General features: G+C 42.3%; 1 protein-coding gene across 2 annotated transcripts in view; it reads right to left on the reverse strand.

The window, feature by feature from the left end:
• Nucleotides 1-397: 397 nt before the first annotated feature.
• Nucleotides 398-16675, reverse strand: part of TCERG1 (transcription elongation regulator 1) — a 95003-nt gene continuing 78725 nt past the window's right edge. For both annotated transcript variants that reach the window (XM_044280742.1, XM_044280741.1), the window contains 6 exons: nt 15895-16059; nt 10819-11001; nt 10387-10566; nt 9593-9676; nt 1701-1801; nt 398-1302 (listed from right to left, as the gene is read on the reverse strand). In XM_044280742.1, the coding sequence (XP_044136677.1) occupies nt 1101-1302; nt 1701-1801; nt 9593-9676; nt 10387-10566; nt 10819-11001; nt 15895-16059 (915 nt within the window). In that variant the 3' untranslated portion in view covers nt 398-1100. The remainder of the gene's footprint in view (nt 1303-1700; nt 1802-9592; nt 9677-10386; nt 10567-10818; nt 11002-15894; nt 16060-16675) is intronic.

The raw sequence follows: 16675 nt of genomic DNA on the forward strand, positions 1-16675 counted from the left end.
CCTCTATTCTTATGGCTCTATGTTGTACCATTCCTGTGTTATTTCTACTAGAAGTTATGAATTACTAGCAGTCTGCAGTAAGGGTACAGAGGGGTGGTAACCAGTTTGGGGGGGGAATGTTGTTACATGGGGAATGCATGAAGCTATTAAAACGAGAATGTCAGGAGTGGTGACAGGTCCTCTTTAACCTTTACAACTTCTCTAAACATACTACATTTAATATTTCTATTACAATTTCCTGAAAATTACCTAATTTTTCCATGCAGCCTTAAGTGCAAGCAGATTATAGTAAATGAAACTGGAGGATAAATGTGTATCTATAGATTAAACATCATGCTCTATATTCTGTAAGGACCACTGGCACTTCAGGTGCAAACACTTATACACACATTTACAATCCACATATATAAAAAAGGTTTATTGTACTTCAATACATTAACCAAACCCAACAAAATTAAACTTCAGAAACACAAGTTTTATGGGAGCATAAGCTTTCACGAGAATTACCTTGCTGGGTAATCATCTACTGCAAATGAAATGAAGGTCAAGACAAAAAATTAAGGGGGAAAAAAGACATAGAACATTTTTTTTTAGTTTACAGCAAAAGTTACTATCATGTCAGTTTGATAGCAACACCAAGGCCTCATTCTAAATCGTGATATTACGGACATCTCTTGAAGAAAAAAAAAAAAACCTGACTCCAGCATTGTATCATCTTCAAATCAGAAAGGAAAAAAATAAAAATCAGAAAACAATCCAGAAAACATTCGGTCTTACTATGCAAACATGATAGGATAAAATACCAAGTGACTGGGGTGTTCTCAAGTCACAATTTCATTTAAACCTGAAATAGGCAGACTTTTGGAGATGACAAGACAGATTTGTGAATGCGGTGACACAAAGACAGTAGGTTACATTGCTAGAGTGTTGCACAGATAGCCGTTTCAGCTGAAAAGTCACTACTGCTGCTGCTCCTCCTTGTGTTTGCTCTCCTTTTTGCAGACTTGTGGTTGGATTCAGTACAGTTCTCTGATATAAACCTTGCAGGTGTCTCATGCAGAGGTATGAATGGACGTTATACCAGTTTGTGAAATGTCCCACTATTTTGTGGATCTTCGTGCAGGCTCTGAGGCAGTTGGTGGGGGTGGGGGGCCACGTCTGTCAAGGTCATCTACATAGGATACAATAAGCTTCCGTCGTTCATCAGGAATGCAGTCAAGTACTAGATAGCGTTTGTCATTTTGCAGTATCTTTTCAACATCTTTCAGGTGCTGGTCAGATTCTTGAACTAATTTTTTCGATCTGTTAAGAAAAAAATATGAGCAGATTTTTAACTATACCCACTAGTATAACTAAATTCTATGTATTGTGTCTGACTTTAAAAAAAGTTTATACTTAAAATATGAGGCCTAAAAAGACACTGGTGTGATATCCTATCTGGGTATAATGGACATGGCTGAAACACCAGACCTCAATAGTTAGGGTTGTCCACAACTTCAGCCTTCTATAATGTAGGCCCCCTTTAGGATGCTATTACATGCATGGATTGAACTGTGCTGGCCACACATCAGATTTCTCTGATGTGTACTTCAATCTCATGGTCATAGTCTTAGTATGAGATTTTTCTTGTGTATGCAAGGTCAAAGCAATATCACGGCAATGATTACTACTATGACACATACATCTGTAATGTCACAAACCTGTATGTAATGAATTTAGTCTCTTTCAAGAGAGTCCTAAAGTCAGCTTTGGCAGTGATGTGTTTGTCTCGGATATATTCTTCAAATTCCCGTTGTCTTTTCTGTCAACAGAAAGCAAAGAAAAGTCATTAAATCAACCATGTTAAGGATATAAATGGAAAAGACACAAACATATTTTATTTCACATTCCTTGTTTAAAAGATCTAAAATTGGTTCCACATTCACATTTGACCACACTGTAAATGCCCACACCAGTTAACAGCTCTAGTCAACCTCATAAATATTGATATTATAAGAGTTATACTGGGACATTCTAACTAGTTTAAAAAAAACAGGCAGGTGGCCTAACATCTCCTACTGGTCCCTCAAGTCCGGTCTGAACGTGCAGTTTTTTTTTTTTTCTTTTTTGTCAAAGCCAGGAGTAGGATCCTAAATAGAAAAGCACAATGAAAAAACTTTCACACTTTTTTTTTTTAACCCCTTAAGGGCACAGCCTTATTACACCTTAGGACCAGGCCATTTTTTGCAAATCTGACCAGTGTCACTTTAAGTGGTGATAACTTTAAAACGCTTTGACTTATCCAGGCCATTCTGAGATAGTTTTTTCGTCACATATTGTACTTCATGACACTGGTAAAATAAAGTAAAAATATATTTTTTTTTTGCATAAAAAATGCCAAATTTACCAAAAATTGGGAAAAATTAGCAAATTTCTAAGTTTCAGTTTCTCTACTTCTGTAATACATAGTAATACCCCTAAAAATTGTGATGACTTTACATTCCCCATATGTCTACTTCATGTTTGAATTATTTTGGGAATGATATTTTATTTTTTGGGGATGTTACAAGGCTTAGAAGTTTAGAAGCAAATCTTGAAATTTTTCAGAAATTTACAAAAAACCAATTTTTAGGGACCACTACAGCTCTGAAGTTACTTTGCGAGGCTTACATAATAGAAACCACCCAGAAATGACCCCATTCTATAAACTACACCCCTCAAGGTATTCAAAACTGATTTTTACAAACTTTGTTAACCCTTTAGGTGTTGCACAAGAGTTATTGGCAAATGGGGATGGAATTTGAGAATTTCATTTTTTTGCCTAATTTTTCATTTTAACCCATTTTTTCCACTAATAAAGCAAGGGTTAACAGCCAAACAAGACTATCTTTATTGCCCTGACTCTGCCATTTACAGAAACACCCCATATGTGGCCGTAAACTACTGTACGGCCACACAGCGGGGCGTAGAGTGAAAGGTGCGCCGTATGGTTTTTGGAAGCCAGATTTTGCTGGACTGGTTTTTTGACACCATGTCCCATTTGAAGCCCCCTGATGCACCCCTAGAGTAGAAACTCCATAAAAGTGACCCCATCTAAGAAACTACACCCCTCAAGGTATACAAAACTGATTTTACAAACTTTGTTAACCCTTTAGGTGTTGCACAAGATTTAATGGAAAATAGAGATACAATTTCAAAATTTCTCATTTTTGGCAGATTTTCCATTTTAATATTTTTTTTCCAGTTACAAAGCAAGGGTTAACAGCCAAACAAAACTCATTATTTATGGCCCTGATTCTGTAGTTTACAGAAACACCCCATATGTGGTTGTAAACTGCTGTACGGGCACACGGCAGGGTGCAGAAGGAAAGGAATGCCATACGGTTTTTGGAAGTCAGATTTTGCTGGACTGTTTTTTTTGACACCATGTCCCATTTGAAGCCCCCTGATGCACCCCTAGAGTAGAAACTCCCAAAAAGTGACCCCATTTTAGAAACTACGGGATAGGGTGGCAGTTTTGTTGGTACTAGTTTAGGGTACATATGATTTTTGGTTGCTCTATATTACACTTTGTGCGGCAAGGTAACAAGAAATTGCTTTTTTGGCACTTTTTTTTTTGTTATTTACACCATTCATCTGACAGGTTAGATCATGTGGTAATTTTATAGAGCAGGTTGTCACGGACGCGGTGATACCCAATATGTATACAATTTTTATTTATTTATGTAAGTTTTACACAATAATTTAATTTTTAAAACAAAAAAAATGTTTTAGTGTCTCCATAGTCTAAGAGCCATAGTTTTTTCAATTTTTGGGCGATTATCTTAAGTAGGGTCTCATTTTTAGTGGGATGAGATGACTGTTTGATTGACACTATTTTGGGGTGCACATGACTTTTTCATTGCTTGCTATTACACTTTTTGTGACGGAAGATGACAAAAAAATGGCTTTTTTTACATCGTTTTTATTTTAATTTTTTTACGGTGGTCACCTGAGGGGTTAGGTCATGTGATATTTTTATAGAGCCGGTCAATACGGACGCGGCGATACCTAATATGTATACTTTTTTTTTATTTATGTAAGTTTTACACAATGATTTCATTTTTGAAACAAAAGAAATCATGTTTTAGTGTTTCCATAGTCTAAGAGCCATAGTTTTTTCAGTTTTTGGGCGATTATCTTGGGTAGGGTATGATTTTTGCTGGATGAGATAACGGATTGATTGTTACAATTTTGGCGTACATGCGACTTTATCACTTTTATTACCTTTTTTGGGAAGTAAGGTGGGCAAAATTCTAATTTTATCATAGTTTTTAATTTTTTATTTTTATGGCGTTCACCGTTCGGGTAAAGTAACATGACCGTTTTATAGATCAGGTCGTTACGGACGCGGCGATACCAAACATGTGTAGGGAATTTTATTTTTTTCATTTTTAATCAGTGATAAGTGTGTTTTTTTATTTTTACTTTTCACTTTTTTTTTACCCAGACCCACTTGGTTCTTGAAGATCCAGTGGGTCTGATGTCTGTATAATACAGTACAGTACAGTACAATATACAGTACTGTATTTTACACTTTGTCTGAACAGATCTATGCCTTTCAGCACAGATCTGTTCAGAACCATGGACAGCAGGACGCCTGAGAAGGCGTCCTGTTGCCATGGGAACCTTCCCCGTCTGCTCAGTAGTGGCCAGAACTGCGCAGATGGGGAAGGGTAAGGACGGGGCTTGGGGGGCTGCCTGGGAGCTCTCTCCCTCTCCATTCGGGGGGCTGCAAAGGCACAGCAGCCCCCCCGATGGGAGAGGGAGGGAGCTCCCTGAGATGTTAACCTTTTCCATACAGCGGTCCGTACGGACCGCTGTATGGAAAGGGTTAAACGGCTGACATCGCATCATCGATGTCAGCCGTTTATACCAGGGAGCCAGCAATGTGCTGGCCCCCTGGTATACCCACTAGACGCCAACGATTATGCAATGGGAGGCGGGAGGGGGATCGCGATCCCGCCTGCCGCACCGCCCGCAGCCCTCCCCCTGCACCTCCCACCGGGCTCAAATAACTCAGGGTGCAGGGGGGAGGGATACAGGAACGTTTTTTTGAATCGTAAAGTTTCTGATCCCCGCGGATCAGAAACTGCAGAAATCGCAGCAAACCGCAGGTCTGAATTGAAAAAACTCAAAATGGCCAATTCGCCATTTTTGGTGCTTCACTTCCTCAAATAAATGAATAAAAAGTGATCCAAATGGCACACACTCTAAAATGGTAACACTGAAAACTACACATCACCCCACAAAATGAGTCCCACACAGCTCCATAGACATAAAAAAAAAAGTTATGGGGGGGTCAGAATGTGGGGATGCAAAGGGGAAAAAAGTTATAAAAATCAGTTTTTGTTTTATCAGTGTTTTTTTTTTTTTTTTTTCTTTGTTAAAGGAGTTGTCTCACTTCAGCAAATAGTATTGTATGTATTATGTAGAGGAAGGTAACACAAGGAAATTTCTATAGTTATGACCACCCCGCAATCCATCAGTGGTGGTCGTGCTTGAACACTATAGGAAAAAGTGTCGGCCTCTGCACATAGGCTGGTGTTGTTTCCTACAGTGTGCAAGCACGACCACCACTGATGGATTGCGGGTTGGTCGCAACCATGGAAACGAGCAGAGTATAATGTGATGGAAAAATAAATATGGATAATAACAATACATTATTAAATGCCTTGAATTAACTTTCTCGAAATAAGTGCTATTTGCTGATGTGAGACAACCCCTTTCAAACACAAGAAAAACTATACAAATGTGGTGTTGCTGTAATCATACTGACACAAAGAATGAAGGGAACAGGTAAGTTTTGTAGCCTTGGGAATGCGGAAAAAAAAAACTATGGCGGAATTGTATATATTTTTTCCAACTTCACCTCATTTGGAATTTTTTTCAGCTTCCCACTACATCATATGCAATATTAAATTGTGACACTAGAAGTTCAACTTTTCCTGTATAGAACAAGCCCTCATATGGCTATGTGAATAAAAAATAAAAAAGTTATGGTTGTGAGTAGGGATGAGCGATCAACTTCAGATGAGACATGCAAAGTCGATTCGCATAAAACGTTGTTCTAATACTGTACGGAGCTCTACAGTATTAGAATGTATAGGCTCCGATGAGCCGAAGTTATTGATTCGCAAAGTCTCAAGAGACTTTGGGTAATAACTTCATAAATTAATTTGTACTGTAAAAAAACATTTCCCGAACTTGGGATTGGTTCCAAGGTACCATTTGGAACTGAACCAGAGTTCGGGAAAAGGAGATTTTTGTATCTGTTACCAGTAAAATCTCTTTCTCGCTCTTCATTGGGGGACAAAGGAACCGTGGGGATAGCTATGTCCTCTAGGAGGCGTTGACACAAAAAAAAACGGTTAGCCCCTCCCACGGCAGCTATACCCCTTTCAGCCTGGAGAGAGAGCTTCAGTTTGTGTACAAAAATTAGGAAAGGCAAGTTAACCAATGAAAAAATGTGGAACACCAACAATGCCAAGGAACCAACAACGGGGTTCTAAACAACACTGCCGCAACTGGAACAACAACACTGGGTGGGTGCTGTGTCCCCCAATGAAGAGCGAGAAAGAGATTTTACTGGTAAGTTATACAAAAATCTCCTTTTCTCACCCATATTCATTGGGGGACACAGGAACCTGCCAGCATGATCCTGCGAGCCGAAGAAGCGCCCACCGCGCTGGTGGAGTGAGCCGTGACACCTAAAGGGATTGGATGCTGCCAAATAATCAGAGCCCTGACAACGTCCAATGATGTAACTCCCTTCCCTAGAGTGGGAAGGAGAGAGACAGTGAAGGAAGGACAATTTCGTCATTGATATGGAAGTCAGAGACCACCACCGAGGGAGAAGGAATGGGCCGGAGAACCACCTTATCCTTGTGAAGAACCAGGAAGGGTTCTCTGCAAAAGAGCGCCCCCCACCAGTGACACCCATCTGATGGATGTGATAGCCGCAAGAAAAAAAAACTACCTTCCAGGACAGGAGTCAGAGAGAAATCTCCAGCAAAGGGCTCGAAGGGAGAAGTCTGTAGTGCTGAGAGGACTATATTTAGATCCCAAGGTGGTAGAGGAGTACAGTAAGGAGGAACCGTATGTGCCGCTCCCTGAAGGAAGGTTTTCATGGCACCAGGGGACGCTGGAAAACTGTGTCCCCTAGGATAGAAGCGCCAACACCTGACCCATCAAGGAACTAAGGGCTAAACCAAGGTCAAACCCCGATTGTAAAAAGGATAGGACAATGGGGAGAGAAAAAAAAACTGAGAGGATGTCCCAGCTTCCACAAAAGCCCAGGAAGGACCTCCAGGTCCTATAAAAGATCCTGGCCTGAATCATAGTGCGGATGACGTCCGTCGAAAACTCTCTCCGCATCAGAATGGCGGATTCAATAGCCATGGCGTTAAACGAAAAGACCTTAAATGCTGATGTAAGACCGGACCCTGAGAAAGAAGGTAGTCTCCGAGTGGCAGTGACCAAGGGAAGTCTCCTCGAAGGAGAACAAGGTCAGCATACCACGCGTGTCGGAATGCCCTCCTTCCTGATCTTCCTTAGAAACTTGGGTAGGAGGGGGAGGGAAACACATAAGGAGGGAGAACTCCTGTGAAGGAGATATCAGGGCGTCCATGCTGCATGCTTCCTGATCTCTTGCTCGGGAGAGAAAGGTGGAAAACTTTTATGTAGATTTCGTTAGCACACCCGGGACCAATGGAAGGAATACCTGTAGAAGGAGGGACGTGGTGGGCGCCACAGCCCACCAGTCGGGACCGGAGCGCCACAAAATGAATACCCTGTGCAAATGCAGATGAGCGAAAGGTATTAACGTAGGAGCTACCAAGGCTTGCGGGGTGGCTATGAACCATGAGCCAGAGGAGGAAAAAGACAGGAGAAGAATAGGCTAGGTCTAAAGCCCATTCCCCATCTGAGACCGGCGCTATACAGAAGTAGCCAAGTGGTTGTGCAAAAAAAATTCCGCCTGAGGAGGAAGTCATACTGTATCGCTAGCCCCATACCACAGCAGAGGAGGGGGCCACCCGCAGAGGCCACCGAATTCAGTGCTAGAAGAGTCCACCACCTGACGAATTAGCTGTGCAGAAGAACCGAAGTATGTGGTGGTAACGCAAATACCACTCCCACAACAGTATCCAGCGCTTGCCCCGTCAGCGCAAAACTGAGGGGGAGGCCTAAGACTATCTGTAGAAGCCACGTACCATACTGTCTCAGAGAAGTAGAGCCAACTTAAAAACTCTACCTGGAAGGGCGCTGAATAGGAGCAACTGCCAAAGTTAGCGTCAGGGTAGGACCCCTAACTGAGGGGGATGTCCCACTGCAGCGACTACGAACTCTAGCATTAGGGACAAAGCTGCACCTATGGAGAGTGCCAGCATAAGCACTTTCCTAGGGAAGGAGGAGTGGTGGGTAGAGAATACAGAGTCAGTGAACACTCGACTCGCTGGAACGTACTCACCATATATGTGCAATGGTGTACGCACTACACATTGAAGCGGACAATATCATGACCGACAGGAATGGTGGAGGCCCATGGAGATGGGGGGGGTCTCTGGGACACATAAGTGATGCTAGGCAACCCCTTGAGAAGACAGAGGATGTTATAAGCATGTTCAAAACCTGCGCCAGTACCTGGCACCCGCAGGTACCGACTGTTGCCACGTCCCCTTGGCGTAGTTGAATTGCAGCATCCCGAAATGTTTAGTTATTCCCGCTAGTGGATTACTAGCAGAAGGGGTTATTGCAACAGGAAGCACGGTGAAGTGCAGCACCCCGCCCATGGAAAGGGATAGCGCGACATTCGGGACCGTATGCAATGGTAGTGCAATTACTCTACCTATGTAAGGTGGAATGCATACGGCAAGTACTTAAGCCAGTGGTAGGGAAACACGCCACCTATTAAGGGGGGTTAATGCCCACGGCATAGTGGCGGGACGCTGGAAGAGGGACTTGGATGGGTGACCCTTCTGCTGGCGGTATGCAGGGGAGCGAGGCTGCCCTGGTCCACCTTGTCTTCTTGTGGGGGAGGAGGCAGCGTGGCGGACCACTGTTTTCCACCTGAAAGAAGGAAAAAAAATAAAAAACAAAAAATCTTCAGGAGGTCTTGCCTCCTATTGACACTAGAAAAAACTGAAGCTCTCACTACAGGCTGGAGGGGGTATAGCTGCCAGGGGAGGAGCTAACAGCTTTTACTACTGGCATCGCCTTCTAGAGGAATTCGCTATACCCACGGATCTGGTGTCCCCCAATGAATATGGGTGAGAAATGTTTTTTTTTTTTACAGTACAAATTAATTTATCAAGTTATTACCTGAAGTATCGCAACACTTCTAGGAAGAAATAACTTCAGCTCATCGGAGCAAATACATTCTAATACTGTACGGAGCTCCTGCTTTATACAGTATTGGAACAAAGTTTTATGCAAATCAACTTTGGGTGTTTCATCCGAAGTCGATTCGCTCATCCCTAGCTGTGAGAACAGAGGGGGTTAATCCAAATACTTACATAACTGATCACAAAACCAATACTATGACAATCATGAATCTTGGATAACAATTCCTCACCCGGTCACTGGAAGAAAATTTTATGAAGCGAGGATCGTCTTTAATTATCTTCTTTACCTCCTTCCACGTTGATGTTAAAGTGATCTAAAAAACAGAGGCAGCTTTGTTATTAGAATGGCTGAAAATCAGCTAATATACACTGCCTGTCCCAAAAGAAAGTTACCACCTGGATTTAACTAAGCAAATAGTTATGAGCCTCCTTGAGCCGCTTGTGAAAGCGTTGTTGAGGGAGCATGAGACATCATTTTCACACATGGATTGGCCACCACAGAGTCCAGAACTTAACCCCATTGAGAATGTTTGGGATGTGCTGGAGAAGGCTTTGCGCAGCAGTTAGACTCTACCATCACCATCATCATGGTGAAAAACTTATGCAACACTGGATGGAAATAAGTCTTGTGAATGTGTGCCGTAATCAAAGCTAAAGGTGGTCCGACTAAATATTAGAGCGTGTGACTTTTTTTGGGTGGCGACTTTTTTTTGGGACAGGCAGTGTATTTCCAATATTTTAATGGGATGTAGAAATACAAAACATTTAAAACAGTCAATTTTGCTGGCACAGGTTAATTCGAGTATTAGCACAAGTAGCCACATGTTGGATATGTGAAATGGGTGAAATCCACAACAAATCTGCATTTAACTTATATGAAGTGTTTCGGATCCAGTACGGAATTATGTGCCATGGGTACCCTTAGGGGGGCACATAAAAAAAATAAAAAAATAAAATAAAATAAAATTAAATAAACTACTAGACTAGTAGAAAAAAAGGATCAAGAGAATGCTGTGTGACGTACACTATACGTTTCATCCAGCAGTTGTCTGAAATATTCACGCTTCTTTTTAGTAAGAGCATCAATGTGTTCATTGAAAAGCTTTTCCTTTTCTTCCCTTTCCAGCAGGGAGCCAGACTCCCATCGGTGATCTTTTCTAAGAGTCCTTCTGGTGTCAGACCATGAAACATCAGATGATCGTACCTGTAAGAAAGAATACCAATACATCAAAATCCATTTACTGTATATGTGCACACTGCATAAGCAATAGTAGAATTTCTATGCCATGAAGCTAAAACCGCAAACTTCAAGAACAAAATTAGATTTTTTTTTCTTCTTTGCTTCCCCTCATTAAATACTGTACATCTGCATTATGTTTGCAGATATTGCTCCTGGAAAAACACAGAAATAAGCAATCACAGTATAAATTACCATTTAAATAAGGGTAATCATTACCATATCAGACAGAAGAGCTTTAAAATTCTGGATTGCCTCTTCTCGCTTGTGCTGCTCCCGCTCCCTGTCAATTTCCTTGGTCTGCTCAGATCGCGCCTTCTGAACCTCCCGCTCTCGCTCACGTAAGCTGGCCTCGATACGAGCTTGTCTTTCCAGTTCCTTCTCTTTTTCTGCATCTAAATTCTACAATTAAAAAGGTGCACTTTGATTTTCAAGCCAAATATCTAAATATAACTTTAATTCTATGTATCAGAATTTTCTTACAGACTCATATACACAATTAGCCCTGCAGACTTATGGGCAATCCTATGTAGTAGAATATGTGTCAGCAACACAATGTGTTCAGAAAAACATCTTACCGTTAGGCCTCGACCATATTTACGTGTCAGTTTGACATCTGTGAAAAACAACATCCATGTTTCATCCATTAAGGATCTGTGCATGGTCCACGTGTCCTGTTTTACTGTGCGTCATTGAAAAATGGATGTACTACGAATGCAACACAGATGCCAACCGTGCTGTGTCTGTGATTTTCATGGACCCAAAGATTTCAATGTTCAATGTTCAATGGGAGTGTCTGGTCAGCCTCACAGACCAAAGTAGTGCATGTTTTTGTAATTCTTTTTACTGGCCTACGGTCAGTAAAAGAAACTACTGATGTACAAACCGATTCAAATTAAATGCACACGTCAGTAAAAAAAACGGAAAAGAAAATTAGATTTTAAGCAAGACAAAATGTATAAGTTCCATAGCCAATGGACACTGATAAACCCAGGTTGGATAAAAATCAATGATTTAAGAAAAAAAAAAAAAAAAAAAAAAGATTTTTTTTTTATTTAAATCGGATTTTGTGATCTCTGCTGAGTCAAATTCAGTTTTGAGAACTGCAAAAGTAAACCAAGCATCTGTGATAATATCTTGTAGGCAGAGAAAGTGCCCAATAATCTTACAAAAACCTCTGGAAGAGCATGACATTGTGAATGGACAAGGGGGTTCACGAACTCTCCTTAGGGAGAGAGCACCTTAATCGGTGTGAGGAGACTTTTAGGCCATACATGCTCCTCTGGAATTCTGGGAGGGAAGAAATGCAAATGAGCTCTTAACAAGCTTTTCCTCTAATGCCATCAGATGTAAGGCAGCTATTTTATAAGTCAATATTCAGCTCTTAAAATAAGCCTTGAGACATGACTTGGATATTAAATAAGCCAGCACCTAGTCTGCAGACAGCTGTTTCGGGGTGATTGCCCATCAGTGCAGAGCAGAGAGTACTGGCTTAACTGGGTAGGAGGCCTGTGTCCGAAACAGCTGTCTGCAGATGAGGTGCTGGCTTATTTAATATCCAAGTCATGTCTCAAGGCTTATTTTAAGAGTTGAATATTGACTTATAGGATAGTTGCCTTACATCTGGTGGCATTAGAGGCAAAGCTTGTTAAGAGCTCATTTACATTTCTCCCCTCCCAGAATTCCAGAGGAGCATGTATGGCCTAAAAGTCTCCTCACACCGATTAAGGTGCTCTCTCCCTAAGAACAGAGTTGAGAAAAAGACCTTAATCCTAACTTCTACAACCCTATGAATACAGAATCAACCTAATATTAAAAGTTGTTATTCTAAAAATCTTCATCTACTTGCATATTATAAGTTATACCAGCAAGAATTAGTCTTTATGTGGAAAACTATGATTTAAATCAAGCCTTACTGACTAGTGATTTAAATCAATCCACCCTAGATGAACCCCATGGTCTATCTACACCTTTGGGGGCATTTTTGTATTACTGTATTGTACTGATTGAGCTAAAAATTATTTTTTCAATTAAAAATGTTTAACCACAGTCTTTGTGTAGCCTTAAAGGGGTTATTAGAGTTATTTTTTTGTCCTATGTTCCTAACTAAGCAAATGTAACAGCTTTCCAATTAACTCACTTTATCTCCAGTGGCTGGTTTCTCAGATTTCACTGAGGGTCACATGACCTGTGATGTCAGCTTCTCTCCCTGCTCTGATAAAGGTCGTTTTACAAGCCTCGATGTCACTGTGCTGGCCACGCCCCCCCTCCCTTCACTGCTGGCTACTCTCTGCTAGGATTCTTAACCCCTTCAGCTGCACAGCTCTGCAGGCAGTGAGGAGACAATGCTGGGCACTGGAGCTGACATACTAGAAAGAGCATTGCACAAGGAGGTAGGGGGAAGATCCTGTGTGTATTAGCAGTGTCATTGTACAGTTGGGACTTGTAGTCCTACACATACAACATGCTGCAGAGTCTCCCAGCAGGCAGTCATGTCACTCAGGGCAGCTCTTGTATTCACTCCCTTAGAAGAGCAGGGGGAGGGGCAGAGAGTTTTTATTGCATGTAAACAAAGGGCCAGAAAAGAACCAGGGAAATGAGAAAATATATACACTGCTCAAAAAAATAAAGGCAACACAAAAATAACACATCCTAGATCTGAATTAATTAAATATTCTTCTGAAATACTTTGTTCTTTACATAGTTGAATGTGCTGACAACAAAATCACACAAAAATTTAAAAATGGAAATAAAATTTTTCAACCCATGGAGGCCTGGATTTGGAGTCACACTCAAAATTAAAGTGGAAAAACACACTACAGGCTGATCCAACTTTGATGTAATGTCCTTGTAATGTCTCCCTGGTGAGGTTGCGGACGGTCTCCTGAGGGATCTCCTCCCAGACCTGGACTAAAGCATCTGCCAACTCCTGGACAGTCTGTGGTGCAACGTGAAGTTGGTGGATAGAGCGAGACATGATGTCCTAGATGTGCTCAATTGGATTCAGGTCTGTGGAACGGGCGGGCCAGTCCATAGCATCAATGCCTTCGTCTTGCAGGAACTGCTGACACACTCCAGCCACATGAGGTCTAGCATTGTCTTGCATTAGGAGGAACCCAGGGCCAACCGCACCAGCATATGGTCTCACAAGGGGTCTGGGGATCTCATCTCGGTACCTAATGGCAGTCAGGCTACCTCTGGCGAGCACATGGAGGGCTGTTCGGCCCTCCAAAGAAATGCCACCCCACACCATTAGGGTACTTTCACACTTGCGTTTTTCTTTTCCGGCATAGAGTTTCATCACAGGGGCTCTATACCGGAAAAGAACTGATCAGTTTTATCCCCATGCATTCTGAATGGAGAGTAATCCGTTCAGTTTGCATCAGGATGTCTTCAGTTCAGTTGTTTTGACTGATCAGGCAAAAGAGCAGCATGCTACAGTTTTCTCTCCGGCGAAAAAAACTGAAGACTTGCCTGAATGCCGGATCCGGCATTTTTTCCCATAGGAATGTATTAGCGCCGGATACGGCATCCAGAATACCGGAATGCCGGATCCGTCGTTCCGGCATGCGCAGATCGGTAAAAATGAGAAAAAATGACAAGCGGAGAGACGGATCCGTCCTTGCAATGTATTTGTGAGACGGATCCGCATCCATCTCACAAATGCTTTCAGTCAGCGGCAGATCGGCGGCCAGTTCCGACGACGGAACTGCCCGCCGGATCACACTGCCGCAAGTGTGAAAGTAGCCTAACGTACCCAATGCCAAACCGGTCATGCTGGAGGATGTTGCAGGCAGCAGAACGTTCTCCACGGCATCTCCAGACTCTGTCACGTGCTCAGTGTGGACCTGCTTTCATCTGTGAAGAGCACAGGGCGCCAGTAGCGAATTTGCCAATCTTTGTGTTCTCTGGCAAATGCCAAACGTCCTGCACGGTGTTGGGCTGCAAGCACAACCCCCAACTGTCGACGTCGGGCCCTCATCGAGTCTGTTTCTGACCGTTTGAGCAGACACATGCACATTTGTGGCCTGCTGGAGGTCTATTTGCAGGGCTCTGGCAGTGCTCCTCCTGTTCCTCCGTGCACAAAGGCGGAGGTAGCGGTCCTGATGCTGGGTTGTTGCCCTCCTACGGCCTCCTCCACATCTCCTGATGTACTGGCCTGTCTCCTGGTAGCGCCTCCATGCTCTGGACACTACGCTGACAGACACAGCAAACCTTCTTGCCACACCTCGCATTGATGTGCCATCCTGGATAAGCTGCACTACCTGAACCACTTGTGTGGGTTCTAGACTCCGTCTCATGCTACCACTAGAGTGAAAGCACCGCCAGCATTCAAAAGTGACCAAAACATCAGCCAGGAAACATAGGAACTGAGAAGTGGTCTGTGGTCACCACCTGCAGAACCACTCTTTTATTGGGGGTGTCTTTCTAATTGTCTATAATTTCCATCTGTTGTCTATCCCATTTGCACAACAGCATGTGAAATTGATTGTCACTCAGTGTTGCTTCCTAAGTGGACAGTTTGATTTCACAGAAGTGTGATTGACTTGGAGTTACATTGTGTTGTTTAAGTGTTCCCTTTATTTTTTTGAGCAGTGTATATGTTTTGCATAAAACTTGCTTAGCTCAGTTATATATCAGATTTTCAGTGCTATATATTTTTTTTCATAACTCGGACAACCCCTTTAAGTTTCTCTAGTAGCAGGATCTGAAATTTCACTGTTTGGTCAGGCAGCTCAGATGACGGACTCCTTTTCTCTGCTCTCTGACATTATAAACAAACACTCATAGCTCAATTGCGCTTAGTTTGGTGGTAAAAGCAGAATTGCGTTATGGATTCCGTTACACAGACCATAACACAATTCTATGACGGAATGCCTTTAGAGGCATTCTGTTATTCATTCCATCATAATAGAAGTCTATGGGCTTTCTGTGCCATGCCGTTTTTGCAACTTCCATGGGAGTTACTGAAACAGAGCATTGGTGCGCTCCATTGTTTCCCAGTTGGCTGGTGGTCGAGATTGTGTCTCATCTCGCTTTAATAACGGTGAAACGAGACAACCCCTTTAAGAAAAATACCAACAAAGTGAGACTCCATAAAAAAATTACAATAGGAAAGCCTACATCATTTCACACTAAAACAATGAATGACACAAGTAGAATTTGAAAGCTCTGGTGGGGGGGGGGGGGGGGACGCAAATCATGTGAAATATTTAGCAGTGAAACAAATGCTAAAGAGTGAAGTACTGTAGGCATGGTAAAATGAAAAGAATGATCTTTCAGACTTATGCTTACTTTTATTATCTTCTCAATATACTGCTTGAAAAGCTCCTCCCTAGCTGATGAGCTCTCTACTGCCTTGTACCGAGGATCATTTTCTATTTTGTCTTTGACTTTGCTCCAGCGAGACTGTGCATCCAAATGGTGACTGGCTAAGAGGTCAAAGAAGTCCTGCTTCACCTAAAATCAAAGAGGCAAATGAGAACAGAGCTCATAAAGATGGTAACACTATGTAGGAGAGCATTAAGATTGGCTTCCAGGTTCTTTACGACATACCCGAGTCCTTTTTAGGGTCCACACATGTCAGCAACTGTTTTGCCGTCCGCAAACTGCATATCAGCAATACACAGAAAACGGCCCAGCGCGTTCAGAATTTTGCGGACCGCACATAGCCGGCACTATAATAGAAATGCCTTTTTTTTTGTCTGTGTCTGCGGACAAGAATAGGACATGTTCTATTTGTTTGCAGGGCCACGGAACGGAGTTGCGGATGCGGACAGCACACTCTGTTCTGGCTACATCTTTTGCGGCCCTGTTGAAAATGAATGGGTTCCACAAAATTGTGTAACGGATGCGGACTCCAAATACAACTATAACTATGTCTTATCCTGACTTGCATAGTGGATGCTGTGTGTCTATGTATAAACAATGTTATATTTGACAGTTTGGATCCACAAAAGTTCTCAATGACAACATTCCACCTATTCAGGCCTAGTTGAGTGAAGGCTTAAAGTTTTCCGGTTAGGATTTTTAAGCGCCTGAAGCCTGCCTGTTGAAAAACAAGATGCATACTTAC

Source organism: Bufo gargarizans, chromosome 2, assembly GCF_014858855.1.
Source record: "Bufo gargarizans isolate SCDJY-AF-19 chromosome 2, ASM1485885v1, whole genome shotgun sequence".
In the NCBI taxonomy this organism is placed as follows: Eukaryota; Metazoa; Chordata; class Amphibia; order Anura; family Bufonidae; genus Bufo; species Bufo gargarizans.